The sequence below is a fragment of the Sparassis crispa genome (assembly GCF_003851025.1).
Source record: "Sparassis crispa DNA, contig_000003F, whole genome shotgun sequence".
NCBI classification, from domain to species: domain Eukaryota; kingdom Fungi; phylum Basidiomycota; class Agaricomycetes; order Polyporales; family Sparassidaceae; genus Sparassis; species Sparassis crispa.
The window spans coordinates 1,728,393-1,748,125 of NW_020939750.1; the positions used below are offsets into that span (position 1 = coordinate 1,728,393).

Genomic DNA, 19,733 nt, shown 5'->3' on the forward strand with positions numbered 1-19,733 from the left:
CTTCCTCAGGTGTCACCAATTCCTTCTTCTTTGCCCGGACCTTCTCCGTGGCCTCATTATCAGACTCGAAGATCTCAACAACATCATCGTCATCGTCTGCATCCTCAACATGCGCGCGTCAATCGCATTTCGGTGGTTCGACATCATCATCATCGTCTGCATCCTCAACATGCGCGCGACGATCGCGTTTCGGTGGTTCGACATCCTTGGGGCGCAATCTCCGGTCGGGTGCAGATGGAGCTGCACCGGGATCCTGGCTGTCGATGTGCTGCTTCTTCCTTTGTGTGTTCTTTGATTGACTTCCACGACGTTTTGGCATGATGGTGATGGTACCGTTGCTTGGGTTTCTTTCGCCTTTATGTAGTCAATCTATATGCAGTATGTAGCTTATGAAATAAGGTTTTAGGCCATGTGCACTTGTGCGGCAGATCGGGCAAAGTCTAAGACTAATTAGTGCCTACGGGTATGTGGCGGGTATTAAGGGTCAGCAGACTGTGACCCCTACCTGTACCCGTGGATACCCTTACCCATGACCCTCACGGGTTGTCATAACCCTTGCTCTGCACTATCGTCGCAGCGTCCCTGATCATGCCCTTCACACCGTCACCTTCACGCCATTGAATAAAAGGCCCCCGGCTTGTTCTCCCCCCAAACAGTGGTGCACGGCACGTCCGACTTGGGCAGTCAGAACATTGAAAGATCCGTAGCTCTACGTGGGTGTAAGTCTCTCCCCTTTCGGTCCTCAAGCATCCCCAACGATTCTAACTGCACTCGGGCAGAACTTCCCTCACTCTCCCAGCCACATCACTACAGGAGGCAGAGGCCCGCGAGAGCTCTGTTGTATCACTCAGACGTGGCATCCTGCACCACATCAAGGGCTTGCTGTGAAGATGCTCCATCTGCCTACACACCTCTGAACCTCTGTCCCATGCACTGAGGAATCTCAGCTGAGTCGCACAATGACAGAACCATTGCAGCCACAGCAGTACCGAGTGGTCTCGTATGACCCACCCTCACCTGTGGTCCCGAAGAAGCGGCAGTGCGAGGTAGCCATCAGCAGTCTCACCCAGCACCACATCGCATCCACCTTTGTGCACTACGAGGTGCCGCGAAGGTCGCCCGTCATGTTGCCTGAGGTCCTGGGCCTGCAGATGACAAACTGCGAAGGACCTCTGCACCCCACTTCTGCGTGCAGCGCTGTCACTAGCCCTGGCCCTCCCCGCATCGTGCCTGGCACTGCTGCACTCGCCGCCATTGCCAGTTCACTCCAGCAGTCAATCGCGCAACTGGAGCTCGAGTCGCACGATACGCACATCAAAAAGGCCAAGCTGGACCAAGGTGACAAGCAAACTGGGTCGAGCTACGATCACCACGTGCAAAACTACATTAAGTACTGGACAGCGTTTCAGGCCGAGCGCCATCAGAAGGCACCCGAGGAGGTGCCCGTCCCAGCTTTTCCTATCACCACTCTCAAAACCTTCTTCTTCTTGGAGTATGAGATGTCTCGTGAAAAGGTGAACCACCCTCTGTGATGCCTCGCGATGGTGATCGCCCCAACTGACACACATCTTGGATCACAGCGCCGATATGGCAAGAATGACACCATCGCGGGATCAAATGTAGGCAAATTGCACATCTCGCAGGTGATCAGTGCACTTGAGAGCTGGTGGCACAACAACACCTATTTGTACAAGGATGATCCCGATGCACAGCTTTCATTGCGCTCAGACATCCGCGTCCGCACTGCGGAGTCTTCCGCAAAGCATCAGGAACTGAAGCGCATCAACAAGGTGCAGGCTCTCAAAGCTGTGGGAAGCTCCGGAGGTGAGAATTACTTGCTTACCGAAGCTCGCAAAGGCACAATTGACTGACAAATGATGTTTGTTTCAAGACACTTACACACCAGAGGAGCTCAAGCGCTGCTCCATCTGGTGCCTGTCCGACATTTCCGGCAGCAAGCAAGTTTGGCTGAGCTTAGGTGACCGTGCCATGCTCCTCCTGTCGTCAACAATGGCATTCCATGGGGAGAGCTCCCGCATCCTTGAGTGGTCGGACTTGTTCATGTCATCGATCCCCATGGATGATGTTCGCATTGGGTACAGGGTTCCGGTGAGTCAAGCATGTGAGGGGGATGTCAACAGTGCTCATGTTGCTATCAGGTGCTTGCTGCACTGGCAGATAATGCCAAGCACAACCAGCAGGGCCATCTAGATGAGCACGGTGCTATCCGCCACCGAGAGGTCGAGCTCTGCCCTGTCGGAGGGCTGGCCTTGCTCTTCTTCGGCTTTTTTCACGTCCTTCATCTACCACTGCCCGACTTGCTCCCAGATTTTGACGATATGGCCTGTGGTGAGTACGGGCACCATGACTGGTATGCCTACCATGTGTTCTGGGGGAAACAACCTGCAGCCCCTATGTCATATGATAGTGAGTGCCCGCTCTGCCTGCTCATTCCTTGCAGTGCCAACTGAGCTGACTCTCATCTCCAGACCACCGGGACAGACTGAGAGGCATTCACAAGGAGAATGAGATCTCGATCACAAAGGTCACGCATGCTGGCCGGAGTTATGCCGCACAGACTGCGCAGGCACATGGTGCCACGGTCAGTGGGACAAAAGCACTCGGTGGATGGAATGAGAACGGGTCCTTCCGCCAGTGCTACAAATGAACATTTCCAGTGGATGCCCTGCTCGGTGTGGCCATGTTCAATGGTTGAAAGCTGGAGATGTATTGCTTTCCGCGTGATGCTCTTGGTGAGTAGTTGGCCACATATATGCATGCCCTATGTCACTGATCAAGCTATGCTACCGTCAGATCCACCACCTGAACTCCTCACGCAGATTTTCCCCTGGGTCGAGCAAGAGCAGGTCGCTCTCGAAGCTCGAGTTCAAGAGAATCCACTGGCTCAAGACTACGTCCTGCGCCACTTCCTCTGACTTCTGGTATGGCTGCGCCATGTTCTGCTTCAAGATGCGGTGCTCCTCTGCGCGATGCATCCCTCTGCCCCCATTTTCGGTTTTGCGCCGTTCAATACTCCTGCTTTTCATGGCTTTGTCAGCGAGGCATCCGAGAAGCAGAAGAGCGGGCCCGTGTAGCATACCAGAACCTTCCCAAGCATCTGATAACCAGCCTGCGAGGTGCAACCACTGGTGTCCTTATGGAGCAGAAGAGGCAGCATGAGGAGAACAACCAGCAGATGGCGGACATGTCGCAGCAAATTCTCAAGATGGAAGGCATGATTGGCATGCTGGTGAACTCAAAAAGCACTCGCAAGTCAAAGCCAGGTATGGGTCTTCACTCACGGAAACGTTATCATGGTTTTAATCTGCATCATTGTCTCTGTAGCAGCCTTTGTGGCCCCGAGTCCAAGCCCGACAACCTCAGCCCCTGCTGCACCACCAGCTGCACTTCCGGCTGTCGCCCCTCCCACCATCACGATCAACTTCCATGGCAGCGACGGGCCTGGAGGCAGTGTGGCAACACCCACTATACCGTCGATCACAGCATCCGTTACCGAGACGCTGAGCGGTTCAGTGCCACTCATCACAACTGCCACCTCATCTGGTTCCACAGGATCGGCTGCTCCAGCACCATTGGCTCTGGCACCATTGGCAGTTCTGGGGCTCGTTCCACCTGTTGCGGCACTGGCATACACCGGTCCGTGGTCAGCTCGGCGAGAAGAGCTTCAGTGCATGTACGGTGAAGATGCCTTCAACAAGCACAAGCCATGGGTCTGGAAAGTGGGGGAGCTTCTCCCATCCTATCAGTACCAACCGATGAGCACGATTATGGACGTCTGGACAGAGTGGACAGCGGGACTCGGTGGGCACATTCCCGTGCGCGAGCTGACAGAGAAGTGGGGCAACCACTGGCGTCACAACAATGCAGCACTCAAAATGGAAGGTGGGCATCGGAAGAAGATCATCGAGCTCATCGCTGAGCTCTCGCAGAAGTCGCGCTGGTCTGTCCAACTCGCGTTGCACTTCCTTGAAGAGAAGTATCACCTGAGGTATAGAGCACACAAGTTCTGTGAATACCTCACAGAGTCCGGCGGCGTTGGACGCCTCGAAGTGCTGAAGGCCGCAATGAAGTATCCCTAAATGTGTCGCAGTGAACGGGCCGCAACGGGCTCCTGATTATTGTATTTTCCTTCTCTCCTAGTCCTTCAGAGTCTTTTCCGGTGTTTTCTTTTCTTTTTTCTTTTCGTCTAATCTACAATGGCCTTATTTCTACTGTACAGAAACTTCTCTAGTGTACAATACAAACTTGTCCCATGTTTTGCAATACAGATTTTCGAGTGATCTCAGTGCTACACAAGAAGAAATTGCATCAAGAAAGCATGCAGCGGGAGGGAGGCTGCGAGGAAGTCTGTATTCTGTATGGCAACTATTGCTAGAATAGGTAGCTACTGCCCAAACGGGCCGCGCGGCATACACGGCGCATTATGGTCACCTCACCGGCATACACGGCGCGTCATCAGCAAAAGTCAACTTTTGCTTACCGGTGTTATTCCCTTGATTAAGGAAAAATAAGGAGATCCCTTCTCTTATTCCTCCATTATTCACCCTTATTGGCTTTAATTGCCCAAATAAGAACAGAGACCTCCTTAATTAAGGAGATAAGGGAGCTAAATGGAGGTAACCAAAAGTTGACTTTTGCTGATGGTTATGGTCACCGGCGGCATATACCGAGGGGCACCGGCCCGCGCGTGGGAAGGTACCACGGGTCGGTCACCGGCCAAGCGCGGTGACCACCGCGGCCCAGGGACATGAAAGTTTCCCGGATCCAGTGATGTCATCATGAGTGCGCCCGCCGTTGCTTGCCAAAGTTCTATTTGTCCCAATGGATGTCCACCGTCGCATTTGGAATGTCCGACGTGCCACAGGTCAGTCTCCGAGCATGCGTGCGTAGCCGGTGCACTCATATGTTTCGCAGGCTCGGCATCAAGGGATCCTTTTTCTGCGGACAAGAGTGCTTCAAGGCGGGCTGTGAGTGAAGAGAGCTTTTTTTCGTGATGGTGGTGTATCATAACACGGATGCGAATTGGGTAACGCAGGGGTGAGCACTTCATCGGATCGCCCAAGTCCAAAGCTAAGGGACTCGCGCAGAAAACACACAAGCTAATCCATGATATCGCAACTCCTCGCCAGCCTCGCCTAGACGACCCCAACATCAACAAAAGTGCGCTTAGAGTTGATCTGCTAGAAGCACGCCTATCTGACATGCCCGGTGACTGCAGATGGGACGTTCAACCCCTTCGGCAGCTTCAGCTTCACGGGAGATCTGCGTCCGGTATATCCTCTGACTCCAAGACGTGAAGTTCCCGAACACATTGTGAGGCCTGATTATGCTGAAGATGGTGGGGTCATGAAATTGTTTCGCGAGATGAAAAACACCATGTAAGCTGACCGTAATTGCTTGTTTCTAGGGATACCGACGTCGGAGAGCAGACGGGCCGGCCAACCTCCGAAAATCCTGACCGAGGAGGAACAGGAGAAGATGAGGACTGTCTGCAGAGTGAGTGTCTCCGGGACTATCGCACTAGTAGCAACTAATTGCTACCCGTGCTCCAGCTAGCGCGTGAAGTGCTTGACACTGCTGCATCCCACATAAAACCTGGCATCACCACTGACGAGATTGATGCGATTGTGCATAATGCTACGATTGAGCGCAACGCCTATCCATCTCCGCTGAATTATCGTGGCTTCCCGAAGTCTGTTTGCACGTACGTGTCCTATATAATCACTCTCGGGGACCCGTTGAGTAGTTTATGGTGAGATCAGATCTCTCAACGAGGTAATTTGTCATGGTATTCCCGATCAGCGGAGGTTGCAGGAAGGGGACATCATAAACATTGGTAAGAAAAATGCCGTTCATTCGGCCTGAGACGACACCAGTTAACTTTGTACATTAGATGTAACAGTTTTCTACGATGGTGCGTAACTCTCGCGTTCGTTTGTAAGCTTTCGGTCTGATAGGGCTTGCGCAGGATTTCACGGCGATCTCAATGAAACATACCCTGTCGGTAGAGTAGACGATGATTCCAAAAAGCTCATGCGCACAGCCCGTCGATGTCTCGACGAAGCCATCGCGCTCTGCAAACCAGGGGCTCTCTTCCGCGACCTAGGCAAGACGATGTACGTGTCTCCATTGGCCGCCACGTCCTCGCAGCACCGCTAACTCGTGTCTGCAGCGAGCCAATTGCACGCGGGAACAACTGCGCGGTCGTGCGCACGTACTGCGGGCACGGCATCAACGACCTCTTCCACCCAACTGCCCCCAACGTTCCGCACTATGCCAAAAACAGGGCCATCGGGACGATGAAGCCAGGCATGGTACGCGCGTCTGCCACGAGTTTTCTGTGTTTGCGCTGACCGACCACCTGGACAGACCTTCACCATCGAGCCGGTACGTTTCCGTCTTCTGCGCACGTGTAGCAGCTTCTGACAGCGGACTGTTGTTCCAGATGGTCAACTTAGGACATAACTGGGACCTGGTGCATTGGCCAGATGACTGGACTGCGACCACCGTTGATGGCAGACGAAGTGCGCAGTTTGAAGAAACACTACTGTAAGTCCTGCACTCACCGGATCACATCCACCAGGCCTCATGGTTTATATTTGCACAGAATCACGGAATCCGGTGTGGAGATCTTGACTGCGGGAAAGAAGAGGGAAGATTTGTATGACTAGATTCGAGCCGCTATATATGATCGTCACATGTGCTGTCGTGCTGTAGGTTTTGTGTATAGCTGACTGCCGTCTCATGTCGAAGTATCATGAATGTATTGCACAACATACATGTCAAGCACGGCCGACAAGACAGAATAAATACGTCGCGTGAGTCCTGAAGGAGATGCATGCATACTACGCCTCGTGGCCAAGACTCAGCCGCCTCTCCCGAATTTCCAAGTTGAGATCCTGCGTACATTCCGTGAAGCTCTCCCTCCTGTCCAACCTTCCTATTCGCAACACAGGAACAGTGTCAGATAGACTCGCCTTCCTCGTACGCTGCCGAAAGTGCAATCCGTCAGTCTCCAGAGAAACCTCCTCTCCGGTGGCTGCGACAATGGTCGAAGAGATGACATTACTGGCGCTGGAAGTCTTCCGTAGTCTCTGCAGATCTGCATAGGAACTCTGATGACTTCGAAATCTTGCACGGAGCGTCTGGGTGTTCCCCTCGAGGTAGCCCAAGACGTTGTCGTAGTCACCTTCCTCTTCATCTGAGCCATCCGGAGTAGCAGCCCTGCTAATTTCTTGAGTTGGTGTGCCAGCCCAAGCGCTCGTGCCGCGCTTGGCGCTGGCGCTCCAGCCGAATAGACGTTCGTCAAGCCAAGTCTGCAAGAAAGGTGAGAATTGGCCAAACACAGCTCGGTGAAGGAATTTCACCATGGGGTGGTTGAGCAAATTACCCTGGGCTTCGACTCCGGCAGTGGTGCTCTTACCCCATCCTACTTCTCCGGAAGGAGGAACGCTGGCAGACGGTATCAAGATCTGCCACTACTCGGTTAAGGGATATCAGACAACGACAGAGTTGTGATATGAACCAGAGTACTCGCCTCGTCGAACTTCTCTCCATATAGCTGGGGCCCGAATTCATTGATAACCTCAATTAACTCGTTAGCAACCTCGACTCTCATCGCCTTCAACCTGTTGAGCGATCGCTGTTGCCCAGGCACCAGCGCAACAACCAGCGGTCTCAACGATCTGCATTGCGTGTTAGACGTGTAGCGCTGCCGGTCAGAACCACCGCTTACTTCAACACGTCCATCCCAGCTTCGCCAAACTTCAATGCAGCAAATCCTACCATCGGTAACATCATCATGACTAGGAATGGGGTCCAAATCCTCCAGGCAAACGGAACGTGAGCTTTGACGGCAACTACTGTAGCGAGAATGGCATAGAATGTGTATAACAATGGAGCTGCACCAAGCGAGATCAAAACTTTCCATGTTGCCACCACGTCTCGCGCAGCTACCTTGACGGATGAAGCCGCAAGTGCCTCTAGAATGCGTTGAAGCCATAAGCCATCTTAATTTCGGTTCTGTTGAGAGGTGGCCTACCTTTGGCCTTCTTCCGTGAAATAATAGAAGCAGCCAGAAATATGGGTCCGTTGAGGATGACACCTGGAAGTGCTAAGATGGTCCAAACAAAGAGCAGCAGTAATCGGTAGCTCAGAAGACCGAACGTCTTCCAACCCGCCTTCTGAGCCACAGGTACCTGACGGCCAATGTCACGTCAGAAGTTCCGATCGCCGTGATAGCGTTTACAAACCTGATGGTCACGCAATCCGAGATCTCGAACAAGGCGATTGTACTTGAGAACATCAGCACGTAGTTTTTGTACTTTTGGTTGCTGATAAAAGTGCAAATAGCCTTCGAGGAACCGCTTGTTTAACTCAACAACTTGTCCCAAAGAAAGATGCTGTCCAGGTGTCCTGTACAATCGACGGGCCGCTTGAATCAACTAGAAAACGGACGTCATCAGAGAAGATAGCAGTCGCAACTTTTAGGAGGGTAACTTGCCATCAGCGTATCATAGTCTGGTGCTCTGATTGTCACAGTCTTAAGACCGTCGTATATGAAATCTAGCAGCTGTCCCACTGCTTTCCTCTTCTGTGCACCTCCTTCCTTGAACATCTCCACGAGTTCGGGGGGAACATCCATCGCAGATCCAAACTCCACCACCGCACGAGATCTAAATCGGTGCGGGTGGAAATATGAAAGACCCACGGGGACAATCTTAACTTTAAGTGTAGGATCGTTTGCCATGGCGCCTAAAGCCATGACCGAGACGCCTGCTTTCAGAGGAAGTAGGTCTGTGCGATCATGACTGCCACCTGCATTTCATGGCTTCTATCAGTAATAACAGGAAATTCGAGTGAAACTAACCTTCTGGAAAGATACCGATACAACCGTTATTCGTGAGACATTGATAGACGTGGTGGTACATATCATGCTGGTCCACGTAGGGCATCTTCTTATAATCCAGCCCTCTTCCCCCTGCGGCCTGCAATTCCTTGACCTTGTCTCTTATCTTGGCAGTCCCTTTCTCCCCTCCGAATTCTTTCTTAATCTTCAGCTCTGTGTCGGAGATAACTTCAACGACTTCAGCTACCGCCGAGTCGACGAGCTTAGGAAGCATTATTTGCATTTTGGGAGTGAATTCTGAGAGGAAACGTGTGCCATGACCAATCACCACGCAGCAGTCTTGTTCAGACAAGGAGACCTGGCCAGTCCCAGGTTTCGCATCATCCGCAGCACGAACGACGGGTACTGCACAGGGGGTGAGCCATGAACTCACAAGTTGTCTCACAGGAATGAATACGCACTACTAAATATCAAAGAAGCCAAGAAGCCGACGGCCTTTCTCTTCATACTCGATGCTGCAATGAGAAATCGGACATGCCTCCTTCTTTCGCGGTGCACCTGCAACGCAAGCAACAGAGGATCAAGGAACTAACGGAACAACAGTCAGTTCGCAACGTTAACGACGTTTGAGGAGTGACACGTGCTTGGTTATGGTGAGGAGCTCCCACAAAGATGACAGGTCCATCGCGAGGAATATTGAATGCGCTTCTTGGTCGAATCTCTCTGAAGAAAATGTTGACAATGGTCTTGAAGAAGACCAGTGCGGAGTCGTAAATTATGGAAGAGGACACGTCCGTCGAAGAGAGTCCAAGCGCCTTCATCATAGAGTACATATATGGTGGTGAAGGGGAGATGAAGGCAGTTAGACCCAGCCCGGACTGAGGAGGTGCCGGTCATGAGCGTAGGCGCTTCGAACGTCATCCGGTCTATAGGCGCCCATGACAAACAACCGATTCAAAGGTGCATACACTGTGGATGCCAGATTGGGCGAAAGTCACTGGGAAAATCATTCGCCGTTTGGTTGACACTAGAGCATAATCACCCGTTTCCCGAGTACTACATTCCGGGCAACGGCCGGGTGATATTTACTCTGACTATGAAGCAATTCACTTGTTTAATGGTGAAAATCACCCGTTCCCGAACATCACTCGGATCTCGTGTGATTGGCTTTTTTCACCCGGCAAATGCATCTGCAACTGGTACTTTGCTCGGAGGTCTACAGCTGCCCATGTAGGACTATGTAGGCTCGGCTAGCACTCGGCTAGCCAGGTCCCTACTACATAGTCCTATGTAGGCCTCATAGCCTTGTGCAGTTTCCAGATGTGGATGACTCTCACTTACCTCCTTGAGCCTTCACAGTGATAGATTCTTATACAAAATTCTTCTGCTAGGTCATGACACTATACACAGATGCACTATAAGTAGGGAAACACAGGTAACAGTTACAGTTACATCACAAAAACCGCCGCCAGATTTGTAGGCAACTGCGCCTCGGGCTACAAGTAGAAGAGAATAGAAATTGGCTTAACTACCTAGAAGCCTGTTGAGCTCCTTATATACTGTAAACTAAAAGACTAGAAACTACCAGACTGTTCTCGAGACATTGTCCTTACTAATCCTAACCCTACGGACCTTTCCCGGACCTTTCCATAGATGCCGGATTGCTAATCCGCACACCTCTAACAAGATTTTATCTATTTTGAGTGACTCGGGGGTTTTATCCATTGTAAGGGGATTGTAGCAGAAATATAAGTTGATTACGATTGTGTGACAACATAAGAAATAATGTCACACCTTCCGATCACATCACATGTTAGCACCTTTTGAGGGTCTTGCAATCTCATTCCATTTGCCTTTGGATCGCAATGCAACCCTTGAAAGCCTTTTTGCCCTTCCTACCTCAGTGTGGTGAACTCCCGGCTAGCCTCTGCTGAGAACTGTATAGCTGCAAACTCCACAACATGTCTCGTCGTCATCTCTGTCGTCCTTACCTTACTTCAACTTTCAACTCTTGCCAGAACTGCTGACTCGTGCCCTCTTTTCTGAAATTTTCTGTTCAATAGGGTTTCTGTTTCAAATTTCAACTTCTTGCTTCAAACCTCTCTCCCACTGAAATGACACAGTGATCAAGTGTTCAAGCTCACACCTGCTAGTCAAGTCTGTCAAGGATGTATGGCAACAAGGAAAAGTAGTCTCTATCTTATTCCTTGACATCAAGGCTGCCTTTCCGAGTGCCAATCTAGATCACATCTTCCACAACATGTGCACCTGAGGTGTTCCCTCTGAAATCGTCAACTGGCTCTGCTGACGTCTCAATGGCCAACACATCAGAATACTTTTTGATGACTTCAAGTCTGCTCTTTTTGAGATCCTTAGTGGTATAGACCAAGACTGTCCCCTCTCCATCATCCTATATGAATTCTACAATTCTGATCTTTTCAAGATTGCACACAGAATTCCTCAGTCACCTGCCCTCAGCTATATTGATGATGGCACCATTGTGACCATAGGTAAGGGCTATTCAGAAACTCACAAAATTCTTCGCAGCTACATGAATGACAACAATGGTGCAATGGCATGGTCCGAGGACCATCAATCAATATTCTCCCTTGACAAGTTTGGACTATTCAGCATGTCTGCAACATCGCATGACCTAGGCCCAACACTCCAACTCCAGATGGCAACAATTGAACCTGTGGAATCACACAAGTTCTTAGACATCATCATCGACTGCCACCTACGTTTCCAGGAACAATGTGCAGGGGCATTAGCAAAGGGCACTGCCTGGGTGCAGCAGTTCTGACAGCTTACAAGAGCCTCTGGTGGCATCCCATTTAGGCAACAGCATGGGTGGTGTGTCCCCGTGCGGGTCATGGGTATGGGTTATCATGGGTACAGGTGTGGGTATCCAGTTGGACAACCCATGGAAGACCTGTACCTGAGCACGTGGGTATAATATGATATGCAGCCACCATAGACAACTGTACAGTACTATCATGTATGGGAATGATGGCACAGTACAAAGGTTACAAGGCACAATAGGCTCTTCTATCGATAAGTCCTCACACGCTATCAATCTATGCCTCGTGAAAAGAAGTCCACACCAAAGCATGGCACATCATCGGGGCCCAAAACAAAGCTGAGGACGTCAAAGCGAGCTGCCGATGACAATGTAGGTACAGCATCAAAGTGACGACGCACAAGCCAAGGTCAAGAGAGTATACCTAATGCCGAGGGGTCTTCTTCGACTAGAATTGATGCAGCCAAGGCAACTACTCGTAAGGTGACGGTGGAGACAGTACCAGACATTGATGACTCTATCGAAGTTCGGAGCTCCGATGATGACAGCATCCAGGCAGCTGTAGTTCCCACCATTGTAATACAATATGCCCAGGTGCTGTTAAAGTCATTGTGCATAACCTAATCACCTTGTAATATTGTAATTTACTGTGCAACATTGTGGTTGTAATTAAGATGAGCCATGTTGTAATACAATGACAAATTATACAAAATGCACTTGCACTCAGCAGAAATTGAACCCCTGACCTCACCGAAATTTTGCTGCTTACATAAGCAAACTTCAAAGCACTTTACCAACTCAGTCATTGTGCCTTGCTTAAGCTACAGCCTCAATTCTATATAAGGCTACTTTCTTCTCTACATATTCTAATATTTTGTAACAGCTCCTACATTCTGCTTATTACTATTGCTTCTAATAGTAATTTATCTACCTAAGGACATATTTTTCAGCATTTGTTATCTATTAGTTTATTTTAAAGGCTGAAATTAACATTAAAGCTGTAAGAAAGATATAATTTTTATATTCATCTATATAATAAAGCTTATAAAAAGCGGAGATAAGCAGTTTTATGTAGGTTTATTATATTTGAGGCAATAGTAGCAAGTAGAATGTAGGAGCTGTTACAAAATATTAGAATACGTATTAGAGAAGAAAGTAGCCTTATATAGAATTGAGGCTGTAGTTTAAGCAAGGCACAATGGCTGAGTTGATAAAGTGCTTCGAAGTTTGCTTATGTAAGCAGCAAAATTTCGGTGAGGTCAGGGGTTCAATTCCTGCTGAGTGTAAGTGCATTTTGTATAATTTGTCATTGTATTACAACATGGCTCATCTTAATTACAACCACAATGTTGCACAGTAAATTACAATATTACAAGGTGATTAGGTTATGCACAATGACTTAAGCAGGCACCTGGGCAATTGTAATACAATCCTGGGCACCACTAGTGCATCATGCAACAAGGCGATTGTAATGTCCCAGCGACATTCCAAAGCCTCATGACATTGATATTCTGTGACTGCATCGGACGATACGTCAACGTATACCTTGACGACATATTCGTGTTCTTCGATACAATCGAAGAACACGAACGTCATCTGGAAATCATATTCCGTAAGCTGAGGGAGGCAAAGCACTACCTCAGCGAGACGAAATGCGACCTATACTCACGGAGCATGGATTGCCTAGGTCATCTAATCGATGACCGAGGACTCCACGCAGACTCAGACAAGATGAGCTGTATTCGCGAATGGCGAATACCTTGATCTTACAAAGAAGTACAATGATTCCTAGCACCAGTGGTGGCCAGTATTGTATAATAATACTGCAGGTAGCTGGGCAAGGTGTTGTTCACTACTCACCAGTTCTTGTCAATTGTCAAAGTTATTGTTAACAACAGTTTGAGAGGATTGTAATACAATAACAACTTGTACAAAACAACTTGCACTTAGCCAGGCTTGGACCCTGATCTTCCAGACACATGATTACATAAGCACATGCCGCACACACAATTTACCAACTGCTCCATTGGGCCATGCATTTCTCTCAGCCTCAATTCTATATAAGGCTACTGCCTTCTCTAATATACATATTAGAATCTTTTGTAATAACTACTATATCCTGTTGTTACTGTGGCTTCTAACAGTGATTGATGTCCCTGTTAATAAGTCTTTGAATGCCTAATATTAAGCATTTCTTTTTTAGTTCAGTAAATATTCAAATAAGATTAAAACTGTAATATCAAAATTTATAGATGTAATAAAGCTATTAGAAGAGTGAAATAAATAGAAAAATGTAGGCAAATAACTCTTAGAAGCCACAGTAACAACAGGATATAGTAGTTATTACAAAAGATTCTAATATGTATATTAGAGAAGGCAGTAGCCTTATATAGAATTGAGGCTGAGAGAAATGCATGGCCCAATAGAGCAGTTGGTAAATTGTGTGTGCGGCATGTGCTTAAGTAATCATGTGTCTGGAAGACCAGGGTCCAAGCCTGGCTGAGTGCAAGTTGTTTTGTACAAGTTGTTATTGTATTACAATCCTCTCAGACTGTTGTTGACAAGAACTGGTGAGTAGTGAACAACACCTTGCCCAGCTACCTGGGTCATTGTTATACAAAAGTGGGAACCACAGCTGTTCCTAGGGCTCGTGAACTACCTGGGACACTTCATGCCCGATGTAACGGTGTACACTTCGCCATTGTCGGACATGGCTCACAACGACTGAGCATTCGTATGGTGCCCAATGCACACCAAATGCTTCGAAATGATCAAAGCTTTGGCATACAAGGCACCCATTCTGAAGCCAATCGATCCACATCAACCAGAACTCATCTGGGTGATATCTGATGCGTCATTATATGGTGTTGGAGTGATGTACGGACAGGGACCAGACTGGTGAACATGTCATCCAGCTGGCTTCCTGTCGAAGAAATTCACGAGTGTGCAACGTGCTTATAAAACATATGAGCACAAGGCACTCGCGATACTGGAAGCCCTCCTCAAGTGGGAGGACAAACTACTCAGCCGACCGATAATGATCGCAACCAACCATCAGGCATTGAAGTACTTCGAAGGCGTAACCAACCCAATGAATCGACAGATTCATTGGAATGAGTACATGTCTCGATTCCAATACAAAATCCAGTATGTAGAAGGCGCGACCAATAAGGTCGTGGACTGCCTATCGAGGTATTATGAGAACAACAATGCGGATGAATTCACACCCATCCAGGACTATGCAAATGCAGATGTTCATCTAGACCCTGAGTGGGATGACCTACCCTCCAACCGCATTGCTGAGCTGCATGCCAGAATGACCCAGCGCTCAGCACAGCTGTCCAAGGATGTGCAGGAGTCAAGGGATCAAGAGGCCAGTGAGATGGCCTCCCATCTGCTGCTAGTGACACCAACTCCAGGTGCAAAGGACGAGGACCCGACAATTGCTGAATCACATACCAACGGACCTCCACTGAAGGCCCGTCTGGAACAGGATACCCCTTTCCTGGCCGCAGTCCAAAAGGGCTACGGCGAGGACCCATTATTCAGGAAGGTCATTGAATCCCCAACGGAATTCAGCACCTTTGTAATCCGGGACAAGACCATATATACGAAGAACCGCTAGGATGAAAAAGTTATCTGCATCCTGAGGGTCCTGTACCATCGTCGAATGATGACCGAGATCATCATCGATAGAGGGCACATGACCATAGGACACTACGGCCCACAGAAGACATCAGAATACATCCGATGGTGGTTCTGGTGGCCTAGGATCGGACGCGACATCGAAAAATTCTGCGTGATATGCGGGGCCTGCCAAACGGCAAAGCCTCACAATCACTTGCAAGTGGGACTACTTTATTCTTTGCTGATTCCACGGTTTCCATGGAATTCGATAGCAATAGACTTCGTCAGCTCATTCCCGTGATCAAAGGGATATGACTACCTATGGGTAGTCATATGCCACCTTACATCGATGGTACATCTGGTCCCCGTGAATACGATGAGCACAGCCTCGGACATAGCTGAGCTCTATGTCCAAGAGATTGTGCGACTGCATGGGATGCCCAAGTCTATCATCTCAGACCGGGACTCAAAGTTCACGTCGAAATTTTGGCATGAACTACATCGACTCCTGGGTGCAAAGTTACTCATGTCGACATCATTCCATCTGCAAACTGATGGGCTGTCTGAGCGGACCATCCAATTGGTATCCCAAATTCTACAGTCCATTGTGTCTCCCAATCAATTAGATTGGATAGACAAGATCCCGATGGTTGAGTTAGCGCTGAACTCAGCCACGAGCGCGACCACAGGATTTGCCCCATTCGAACTTAATTATGGATACTTACCACGAATGATTGGAGACCTGCACGGAACCATGAAATTCATGGGTGTGCAGGAATTTGCCCAACGAGCATTGGCCAACCTCAAGATGGTGCATAATGCCATCATCGCGAGTTGTACACACCAAACGTTCCAAGCCAATAAACTACGGCAGGAGGAGCCGGAGTTTACAATTGGATCGAAGTTGTACCTATCCACGCAGAACCTTGCACTACCTAAAGGTCGCGCGAGGAAGCTGATGCCCAAATTTATTGGACCATACGAGATCACCGATGTTCATGCGGCAACCTCTAACTACACGCTAGAGTTACCGCAAGAACTGAAGGACCGGCGTATCTTACCTACATTCCACGTTTCATTACTCAGATGATATGAGTCCAATGACGATGTGTTGTTTCCGCACCGTGAGGCAAAGTCGTACTACGACTTTGGCGACAATGTGGAAACGGAATGGCTGGTGGATGAAATCGTAGGCCATCGTTGGGATGGCAATAGTATCGAATTCCATGTGCGATGGACGCTAGGCGACCATACATGGGAGCCATACGCCCACTGCAAGGAATTGACCGCGCTTGACGAGTACTTCACACTAATGGGTGTGAAGGACTGGAGAGCGCTGCCGCGCAAGTAGTGTATGGCATAGGTATCACCAACCCACATGGGTTGTAAGTATGGGTATCCATGAGTATGGGTGTGGGTCAGCAGTGAGTAACCCATGGAAACCCATGGGCCATCTTATGGGTTTGTTGTAAACATAGAGTTCCAGAAGTGTGGTGGTGGCATAACTGTACAGTACCTCTATTAGATAATTCAAACCTGGCATTACATACAGCTCAGAAGACCCATCTCATTACTCTGAAAGCATGGCAGGTGATAGCACAAAGACTTGCATACTGCTATTATACTATGACTCCCACACTGCAACCCACGGGATACCCATGATGGGTCCTGACCCATAGCTGACCCATACCCAACCCATGGAAAACCCATGCCCATGTGATGGGTATGGGTTTTCTGTGGGTATGGGTGTGGGTATACCTTGTCAGACCCATGAAATACCCATGCTAGACACTATGCGCAAGACTGCACCACCTGTGAAATGCAAGAAAAAATAACCATAAGTGGAGGACCGGATGCATATAACATCAAAGGATGTACGCATCATGTCCACGTGACAGATCACGTGAGACACCGGCACTTGCCCGTGTAACTACACGTGTGGAAAGGCCACCGTCCTCACACTTTTACCACCATGTCCCAACCAACCTTGCCAATGGAAACCGATGACGATGAGGCGATAACAAGCTGCCCCGCCACACAACAGCAAGGCTGACCAAGGTCGACATCCCCGCGGCTCCAATTCAGAATCGCAGTGATGCCACAGGCCCCACTGCAACCACCACCACCACTGATCGCGATACGATCGATGGCAGCCCCAGCGATCGCAGCAACATCGACAACCACAGCACCAATGGGTGCTGGGAATGCAGTAGTGATGCTGCCACCACTGCCGATCCCGACAGTGGTGGAATGGTGGGTCTCATTTGGGACCCACCAGTTCACACTATACCACACGGAGGTGTGCACCGTGTGCTACGGGTATCTCCAACACATCGCGATGGCACGCAACATGGCCCCCTACCAGGAAGCCCACACAGATGCGCTCAACGCTGAGCAGCACCTGTTCTGGGAGCACTTCTAGACCTACATGGCCTTGGAAGGGGGAGGACATGGTGACACTCCCACGCAGCAATGCAACATGGAGCTGCAAGTGCAACTCCATGCGGCAGAAGCAGAAGCAACCACACAGCAACAATGAGTCGACAACCTACTAGGGGAGCGTGAATGCCTCCTCAGGCAGATCGCGTCGAGTTCCTGACCTCAATCGTCCCCGGACTACTGCGGGTGACTGAGCGGGGCTCCATGTAGACAACCATCCTCACTGGAATACCTACCTCCCCTGAGGGAGCAAAGGTCTTCTCCCCCATCGATGAACAGCAGCTTGCGCCGGTACTCACCACCGTCGAACGTGAGCGGATCGTGATGTCGATCCCCGGTGCGATACTCAACTGGGGGAGCACAGCGATACTTGCCCAGCTGTGGTTCCCACCATTGTATTACAATTGCCCACAACACTGGGCAGGCCATTGTGCACAACTCACCAGCCATTGTAATTGTAATAACACTGGGCACATTGTAATGCAATGGCAATTACAATGCCGGCCACATTGTAATTGGAAAAAGAAGTGTTCACAGTGAGAGTTGAACCCCTGGAGTTTTGCTTATATAAGCTACACAAGACACATGCTTTAACCACTACACTATTGGTGCTTGCTGTTACTTCAACCTCAATTGTAAATAATGAGTCTGTCCACTACAATATAATATACAAGCTTCTATTACAAATACTAACACTTGTTACTGTTCCTTTCTTAACTCTTTGTTAAATACTATTATAGTGTCTATTTATGTTCTCTTACTTGTTTATCTCTTTTTCTAACTCTTTAAAGTAATAGTATTAGATATAATATTAAAATGTGCATTAGAAGCTTGTATATTATATTGTAGTGGACAGACTCATTATTTACAATTGAGGTTGAAGTAACAGCAAGCACCAATAGTGTAGTGGTTAAAGCATGTGTCTTGTGTAGCTTATATAAGCAAAACTCCAGGGGTTCAACTCTCACTGTGAACACTTCTTTTTCCAATTACAATGTGGCCGGCATTGTAATTGCCATTGTATTACAATGTGCCCAGTGTTATTACAATTACAATGGCTGGTGAGTTGTGCACAATGGCCTGCCCAGTGTTGTGGGCAATTGTAATACAATGGTGGCCACCACTGGTGACTTGCCTTACTTCGCAGCAAGTAGGCCGAGTTCGGCCACACACCATGCCCCGGGAATGCCCCCACCACTGAGACACAAGCCCCCAGGGCCATCACCAAGGAGTGGTGCCCCTGGACCACTGACTGGTCCTACCTCAGGACCGCCAGCTGGCTACGCCCCTCGACCTCCAGTTGGTCCTGCCCCCGCCCCTGTGAAGTCGCGCGTGCAGCAGGCCTACGAGCACATTGACAATGACGAGTCAGAGTTGGAGCCGTCCATAACAGATGGCGACAATGAGCCCAACGACGCTGAGGTCCAGCGGCTCAACAAGCAGTGTCAGAGGAACTGCGGCCTGATGAACTTTCCCAGGCAAGAAGCATCGAGGAGCGACGACAAGGAGAAGACAGTGCCGTGGCTGTCGGACACCAATAATGATGTCTCACCGGCCCCGCACAACTGGCCTGATACGTTCCCCCTACCGGTCAACACGCAGCCGTGGAAGGCGACCGAGTGGTACAACTTTGTACCCCGGTACGTCCGTGACTCGCAGCGCCTCATTGATGCAGCCCATGGGGGCGACAATGGCGCATGCACCCAGGTGACCGACCTCATCCGGCAGATGCAGTAAGATGGACACTTGACCACATCCCACGACATGATGAACTTGCTCATGTCGTGGTGATGTCACAGCAGCTCCGGAGTGATCTACCCGCCGATGGCTCCACCTCCTCGTAGGATGACCAACCCCACCAGCTCATCGACGTTCAACGAGTGGGTGGCGTGGTATGCACAGAACCCGAGCCAGGTTCACTGGGCCATCAGGCACTTGAACAATAACCGCTCGGAGGCCCCCCTACACCAGGACCTGGAGGCAATGTGACTTGCACGC

General features: G+C 49.5%; 10 protein-coding genes across 10 annotated transcripts; 7 read left to right on the top strand and 3 right to left on the bottom strand.

Annotated features, from left to right (window-relative positions):
• Positions 1 to 118: 118 nt before the first annotated feature.
• SCP_0406580 (hypothetical protein) lies at positions 119 to 319 on the bottom strand (the record flags this gene model as incomplete). Its single annotated transcript, XM_027757386.1, has 1 exon — positions 119 to 319. One exon carries the CDS (start codon positions 317 to 319, stop codon positions 119 to 121), a length of 201 nt encoding a protein of 66 aa, XP_027613187.1.
• Positions 320 to 959: 640 nt separating this feature from the next.
• SCP_0406590 (hypothetical protein) lies at positions 960 to 2,668 on the top strand (the record flags this gene model as incomplete). The annotated part of the gene is made up of 5 exons (XM_027757387.1): positions 960 to 1,514; positions 1,581 to 1,824; positions 1,892 to 2,109; positions 2,160 to 2,427; positions 2,490 to 2,668. 5 exons carry the CDS (start codon positions 960 to 962, stop codon positions 2,666 to 2,668), a joined length of 1,464 nt encoding a protein of 487 aa, XP_027613188.1.
• A 142-nt stretch (positions 2,669 to 2,810) lies between these two features.
• SCP_0406600 (hypothetical protein) lies at positions 2,811 to 3,047 on the bottom strand (the record flags this gene model as incomplete). The annotated part of the gene is made up of 1 exon (XM_027757388.1): positions 2,811 to 3,047. One exon carries the CDS (start codon positions 3,045 to 3,047, stop codon positions 2,811 to 2,813), a length of 237 nt encoding a protein of 78 aa, XP_027613189.1.
• A 110-nt stretch (positions 3,048 to 3,157) lies between these two features.
• On the top strand, positions 3,158 to 4,100 carry SCP_0406610 (hypothetical protein; the record flags this gene model as incomplete). The annotated part of the gene is made up of 2 exons (XM_027757389.1): positions 3,158 to 3,284; positions 3,346 to 4,100. 2 exons carry the CDS (start codon positions 3,158 to 3,160, stop codon positions 4,098 to 4,100), a joined length of 882 nt encoding a protein of 293 aa, XP_027613190.1.
• A 914-nt stretch (positions 4,101 to 5,014) lies between these two features.
• Positions 5,015 to 6,692, top strand: SCP_0406620 (Methionine aminopeptidase 1; the record flags this gene model as incomplete). The annotated part of the gene is made up of 12 exons (XM_027757390.1): positions 5,015 to 5,047; positions 5,109 to 5,181; positions 5,240 to 5,359; positions 5,429 to 5,517; positions 5,574 to 5,725; positions 5,784 to 5,857; positions 5,915 to 5,935; positions 5,990 to 6,137; positions 6,194 to 6,335; positions 6,391 to 6,408; positions 6,467 to 6,570; positions 6,629 to 6,692. The coding sequence occupies 12 exons, from the start codon at positions 5,015 to 5,017 to the stop codon at positions 6,690 to 6,692; spliced, it is 1,038 nt and encodes a 345-aa protein (XP_027613191.1).
• A 292-nt stretch (positions 6,693 to 6,984) lies between these two features.
• Positions 6,985 to 9,702, bottom strand: SCP_0406630 (Glycerol-3-phosphate O-acyltransferase 1; the record flags this gene model as incomplete). Its single annotated transcript, XM_027757391.1, has 11 exons — positions 6,985 to 7,010; positions 7,091 to 7,337; positions 7,389 to 7,499; positions 7,559 to 7,706; positions 7,757 to 8,003; positions 8,063 to 8,219; positions 8,274 to 8,465; positions 8,525 to 8,838; positions 8,891 to 9,274; positions 9,331 to 9,457; positions 9,514 to 9,702. 11 exons carry the CDS (start codon positions 9,700 to 9,702, stop codon positions 6,985 to 6,987), a joined length of 2,142 nt encoding a protein of 713 aa, XP_027613192.1.
• Positions 9,703 to 14,760: 5,058 nt separating this feature from the next.
• On the top strand, positions 14,761 to 15,294 carry SCP_0406640 (hypothetical protein; the record flags this gene model as incomplete). The annotated part of the gene is made up of 1 exon (XM_027757392.1): positions 14,761 to 15,294. The coding sequence occupies one exon, from the start codon at positions 14,761 to 14,763 to the stop codon at positions 15,292 to 15,294; it is 534 nt and encodes a 177-aa protein (XP_027613193.1).
• Positions 15,295 to 16,050: 756 nt separating this feature from the next.
• Positions 16,051 to 16,386, top strand: SCP_0406650 (hypothetical protein; the record flags this gene model as incomplete). The annotated part of the gene is made up of 1 exon (XM_027757393.1): positions 16,051 to 16,386. One exon carries the CDS (start codon positions 16,051 to 16,053, stop codon positions 16,384 to 16,386), a length of 336 nt encoding a protein of 111 aa, XP_027613194.1.
• Positions 16,387 to 17,391: 1,005 nt separating this feature from the next.
• SCP_0406660 (hypothetical protein) lies at positions 17,392 to 17,718 on the top strand (the record flags this gene model as incomplete). Its single annotated transcript, XM_027757394.1, has 1 exon — positions 17,392 to 17,718. The coding sequence occupies one exon, from the start codon at positions 17,392 to 17,394 to the stop codon at positions 17,716 to 17,718; it is 327 nt and encodes a 108-aa protein (XP_027613195.1).
• Positions 17,719 to 18,845: 1,127 nt separating this feature from the next.
• Positions 18,846 to 19,724, top strand: SCP_0406670 (hypothetical protein; the record flags this gene model as incomplete). Its single annotated transcript, XM_027757395.1, has 2 exons — positions 18,846 to 19,468; positions 19,535 to 19,724. 2 exons carry the CDS (start codon positions 18,846 to 18,848, stop codon positions 19,722 to 19,724), a joined length of 813 nt encoding a protein of 270 aa, XP_027613196.1.
• Positions 19,725 to 19,733: the final 9 nt, after the last annotated feature.